This window comes from Neofelis nebulosa, chromosome X (assembly GCF_028018385.1).
Source record: "Neofelis nebulosa isolate mNeoNeb1 chromosome X, mNeoNeb1.pri, whole genome shotgun sequence".
Taxonomy (NCBI): Eukaryota; Metazoa; Chordata; class Mammalia; order Carnivora; family Felidae; genus Neofelis; species Neofelis nebulosa.
In genome coordinates, this window is record NC_080800.1 from 61,090,222 (window position 1) to 61,096,159 (window position 5,938).

Below are 5,938 nucleotides of genomic sequence, written 5' to 3' on the forward strand. Positions count from 1 at the left end.
AAAATGAAGTATTGGGACTACATCAAAATAAAAAGCTTCTGTGCAACAGAGGAACCAATCAACAAAACTAAAAAGCAGCCTATGGAATGGGAGAAGATATTTGCAAATGACATAACCAATAAAGGGTTAGTTTCCAAATATATAAAGAACTAATACAATTAAACACCATAAAACCAAAGAATCTAATTAAAAATGGGCAGAAGACATGAATAACATTTCTCCAAAGAAGACATATATGGCCAGTTGACAGATGAAAAGATGCTCAACATCACTCATCATTAGGGAAATGCAAATCACAACTACAATGAGAAGTCACCTCATGCCTGTCAGAATGGCTAAAATCAACAACACAAGAAACTACAGGTGTTAGCAAGGATGTGGAGAAAAAGGAACCTTTGTTCATAGTTGATAGGAACGCAAACAAGTGCAGCCACTGTGAAAGACAGTATGGAGGTTCCTCAAAAAGTTAAAAATAGAACTACCCTATGATCCAGAAATTGCACCACTGGGTATTTACCCAAGAGTACAAAAACACTAATTCAAAGGGATATATGCACTGATATGTTTATAGTAGCATTATTTACAATAGCCAATATATGGAGGCAGTCCAAATGTCCATCAATTGATGACTAGATAAAGAAGATGTGGTGTGTGTGTGTGTGTGTGTGTGTGTGTATACATACCATGGAATATTATTCAGCCATAAAAAGAATGAAATCTTGCAATTTGCAATGACATGCATGAAGCTAGAGAGTATAATGCTAAGTGTACTAAGTCAACCAGAGAAAGACAAATATCATATGATCTCTCTCATATGTGGAATTTAAGAAACAAAACAACTAATTAAAGGGAAAAAAGAGAGAGAGAGACAAACCAAGAAACAGTCTCTGAACTACAGAGAACAAACTGATGGTTACAAGAGGGGAGGTAGGTGGGGGAATCGTGAAATAAGTAGTGGGGATTAAGGAGGACACTTGTAGTGATGAGCACCAGGTGTTGTATGGAAGTGTTTTGAATCACTATATTGTACACTTGAAACTAATGTAACACTGTATGTTAACTAACTGTATTTAAAATAAAAACTTAAAAACTAAAATGCTTATGAATGGATAATTTGTAAAGGTATATAAAATATGCCTCAACTTCTTCTTACATATATTTTAATGTGCTTAATCTCATGTTTTAAAAATGCACTTGTAAAATGAAGTAATAAAAGAAAAATGTGCAATTGATTTCAAGGTTACAAAAGTTAAAGCAAAACTTTTTGACCAATTTAAGAAGCTGGGGAGAGATATGTGCTCTCTTTTACAATACTGGTTGATATAAATATTAAGGGAAAAACATCTGGCAAAAACCAAGAAAAACATTTGACATGCCCATATCTATTATTCTGAAATTCCTATAGTAGGAATAGAAAGCAATAAAATGTTCCGAGATATTCAAGTGCAAGTCAGAACCATTAAAAAAATTTTTTTAATGTTTGTTTTTGAGAGAGAGAGAGAGAGAGAGAGAGAGAGAGAGAGAGAATGAATTGGGTAGGGGCAGAGAGAGAGGAAGACACAGAATCTGAAGCAGGCTCCAGGCTCTCAGCTGTCAGCACAGAGCCCGACACGGGGCTCGAACCCACGAACTATGAGATCATGACCTGAGCTGAAGTCAGACGCTTAACCAACTGAGCTACCCAGGTGCTCCAGAACCATTTTAAACATACCCCAAGGAAGACTGGTTTTAGAAATTATAGCTCATCCCTATGATGAAATATTACATTAACAACAGAATTAAGAGAATATTTAATGATTTAGAAATATTGTCCCAGAAAACTGTTATAATGAAAATACCCTCCAATGGAAAAGTGCATATTGTATTATAAAGGTGTGTAGATTTCTATTTATTAAGAATCTATTTTGTCAAGTAGTGGTATTAGGAATGGTATTAGAATTTTTACTTTATTATGTTTCATTAACATTTTTGAAAAAATATTTTCTATTATAATCATGTACAATTTGTATTAAAATGTTTAACGTAAATAAAAACAAATGCTACTGTTTCCCTGATAAAATATTGGGGAAATACAGAAATGATTGCAATACCAAGAGCAGAAAATAATACAGATATCTATGTCCTGTTATAATACTAGTGCACCTTACAAGGTCAGCCCATATCCTTTGACAATTCAGTGTTTCTTTCAGCAACGTTTTTATTTTCAGGAAAATATCTTGAATGTTAGCAAAACTTGTGCACTGTGATGAATTTGGCAACTTGGGATAAAGAAAAACGAGTACGAATCTAGATGTTCAAACATTATGAAGTATTAAAAATGTATGTACACACATACACACCAACACAGACATACAGACGTGGATATAAATGTAGGTATGCCTAAGGTATCTATTCATCTATTGAGGCATTGATTCAGTGGAATATTAAGAGGCAGATAAAATCTTTTTAAATGTTTTATTTGTTTATTTTGAGAAGGAGAAGAGAGTGAGGGGAGGAGGGGCAGAGAGAGAGAGATTCCCAGGCAGGCTCTGCTCTGTCAGCGCACAGCCGGATGTGGGGCTCAAACTCACGAACTGTTAGATCATGACCTGAGCTGAAATCAACAGCCAGGCGCTTAACTGACTGAGCCACCCAGGAGCCCCGAGGAAATATTTTTAAAAGTAACTTTAATGACATGAATTGAAATTAAGAGTAGGTGTGTGTATAAACATACACACACACACATACACACACACACACTTTTGTGTGAAAAAGCATATATAAAAACCATATATACATTCTTATATACATATATGACAAAAATGCAAAAAACTACTAAAGAGGTACAGTCAAAATATTTCAGGTAGTTCTGGAGAAGATTACAGACATATAGTTGAAATTTTTCAGGAAGATATGGATGGTCATTAAGATTCATTATGGGAACATTAAATTTCTTCTGTTGCCTGCATTTTAATTTTTTCCTGCAATAAAGCCGAATGATGTTTCTGACAATGGGCAAAAGGGCAGTAAGTGGGCACAAGGAAAAGAGGGTGATAAAGGGCATTTAAATCCAGCAAAATAACCTAAAACAGTGCAATACCATTTGCAGCCCATCAAGCTGGCCAAAACACACACACTCCAGCACACACACACATCAATTACAGTGACTAGGAGACTATGCAGGGGGAATGGACATACTCTTTTTACTAGCTGTGCTGGCTGGCATGAATGCAAATCAGTACAATGCTTATGAAGGGGCCATTTGGCAACACACAGGAAAAGTCTCTAAAATATCCTGCAAGGATATTTTATTGTGGATCCTGCAAGTCCACAATTAAGAAGACCATCCGGTATGCTAGCGAAGATTTGGCTTGACAAGGAAGGATTCATTCGTCAGAGTATGCAGTGTTGGGTTTAAACACAAGGAAAGAACTAGGCACCACTGAATGTCCAACAATGCGGAAATGATTACAGAAGAGTTAAAGATCCATGGATACACTCTGCAGGCACTGAAGACAACATTTAGGAAGCCTGTTGAATAACATGGAAAGAAGTTCAATGGGTTGTGTTTTGTTTGGTTTTAGTTTCTGAAGAAGCAGATTAAGAAACACCACACACGTGAACCATTCTATAACAGTGTGTTAAAAGGGAAGGTGGGGGTGGGGAGTGAGGAAGAGAGGGAGGGAGAAAGAGGGAGAGAGGAGAGCCTGGAAAAACAGCACACCAAAAAGTGGTTGCCTCTGGGTAGTAGAATCATGGGGAACAATTACTCTCTGGGTTTTCCCTCATCTGATTTCCTTCTCCTTTCTGATGTTTCTACCATGAAATTGTGTCACCTGTGTAGTGAAGGAAGCGAGAATGAAGTGCTTTTTAAACCAAAGCACAAGGAGAAAAGGCAGCCTATAATCTATCAAGTGGCACAGATTAGCAAGATTATTCACAACGCCCTTGGTGGGTGTGGGGGGAAGGGAGAGGTGGGGAAGACAGAAGGAAGAGGAAGGAGGGAGGAAGAGGAGGAGGAGGGGATGAAAGGAAAGAGGAAGAGAGGAAGAGAGGGGGGAGAGGAGAGGGAGGGGAGAGGGAGAGGGAGAGGGAGAGGGAGAGGGAGAGGGAGAGGGAGAGGGAGAGAAAGAGAGAGAGAGAGAGAAGAGAGGAGAGAGAGACCTGCACTCCCAGTACAATACAATACACTGCTGGTGGGTTAGGGGGCAAAGAGGGGAGTTGTAAACCGGGTGGGAGCCAAGATTTGGCTCTGCTGGCTGACTGGCTCCTGGCATGTCTTCATCGCAAGGTGGCTTCCTCATCGGTGTCTTCCTCGAAATCCTTGACGTCAGCACTGGTGGACTGCCTAGCCCAGGCTCCCCTTTCGGCCTCTCGTTCTTTATGCGACTTGAATCTCCCAACGAAAATTTTGCGGTAGTTCAGGAACATGCCATTCATCGCATCAATGGCCCGCTCTGCGGACTCCTGCTTTTGGAAGTGCACAAACCCGTAGCCCTTGGGCCCCTTTTCGTCGCAGGCCACTTTGCAGGAGAGGATGTTGCCAAACGCCGAGAAGATGTTGTACAGCGCCTTGTTGTCGATGGTCTTGCCCAGGTTCTTGATGAAGACGTTGCCCACCCCACTCTTGCGGAGCGAGGGGTCCCGCTGGGACCACATGATGCGCACGGGCCTGCCCTTGATGACATCAAAGTTCAGGGTTTCCAGGGCCCGCTTGGCGTCCACCGGTTGCTGGTAGTTGACGTACGCGTAGCCCAACGAGCGGCGGGTGATCTTGTCCCTGCAAATGCGGATGGAAAGGATGGGCCCGGCCGGGCTGAACTTCTCGTAGAGCATTGCCTCTGTCACTTCAGGGTGCAGGTCGCCCACGTACAGCGAGGCCATAGGAAAGTCTGGGTTCCCCTCGGAGACCCTGCTGGTCTCCGCATCCGCAGCCGCAGCCGCGGCTGCAGCCGCTGCGGCCGCCGCCACCTCCGCCTCCTCGTCCTCGTCCGCGTCCGCCTCCCCCAAGGAGGGCGCCGCAGCCTCCGCTGCTGCTGCTGCTGCTGCTGCTGCTGCTGCTGCTGCTGCTGCAGCTGCTGCTGCAGTGGCGGCGGCGGCGGCGGCGGCGCAGGCAGCTTCAGCCGCGCTACCCTCCACAACCACTGCCGCCAGGGCAGCCCCCGCCTCCTTCCCCTCTGCTAGGGCGGCCGCCACCTCCCCCCGGGTGGCCTCCGCCACTGCCTCCTCCTCTACTGAGGCCTCGTCCTCCACCTCAGCCTCCACCTCTGCTTCCGCCTCCGCTACGGAGGCCTCCGCCACAGCCTCTGCCACGGTCGCCGCCGCAGCCTCTGCCGCCGCCGCAGCCGCTGCCGCCACCGCCGCCGCCACTTTCGCCGCTGTCGCCACGGTCGCCGGTGCCTCCAGGCCGCTGCCGCGACCTCCCTTCCCGCGAGCTGGGGGGTAGAGAGGCGGGAAAGGACAGGAGGGCGGGTGGCGCCAGCGGGAGCTGGGGCCGGGGACCCGGGGCCAGTCCGAGTCACTTGGGATAGCAAGCGCTGCCAGGAGCGCACCGGTGCGAGTCACCGCAGCCTGCAGCCTGCTGCTGCTGCCGCCGCCTCTCGGTCGTGGGCTAGCGTGCGGGGCGCGGGCGGGCAAGGCGGCGTGTGGTGGGGGACGGGGGGTGTTGGCGTCTGTGGTCCGGGCAGCTGGGAAGGCTTCTGTCTCTTTGGTTCCCCCTGTGGCTGCTGCGGGGCTGTGGGGCCGCGGGCGGTGGGAGGGGGCGGGGATGGGAGCGGGAGCCTGAGGCTTGGGGCGGGGGCGGGGAGAGTCTTCAGTCTCTCAGGTTGCCTGGATATTTATGAAGAGGAAGCCAGGGAAAGGGCTCCACTGTGGACTGGGAAATACGGTTTAGATTTAGAGGGTTGGTTTTGTTTTATCTCCTCCCCCTCACCTCCCATAGAACATCTAAATGATTAAA

At 46.1% G+C, this 5,938-nt stretch overlaps 1 protein-coding gene across 1 annotated transcript; it reads right to left on the reverse strand.

The window, feature by feature from the left end:
* Positions 1-4,121: 4,121 nt before the first annotated feature.
* LOC131502597 (polyadenylate-binding protein 1-like 2) lies at positions 4,122-5,707 on the reverse strand. The gene has a single exon (XM_058713446.1). The coding sequence runs from the start codon at positions 4,861-4,863 to the stop codon at positions 4,261-4,263; it is 603 nt and encodes a 200-aa protein (XP_058569429.1). The 5' UTR covers positions 4,864-5,707; the 3' UTR covers positions 4,122-4,260.
* Positions 5,708-5,938: the final 231 nt, after the last annotated feature.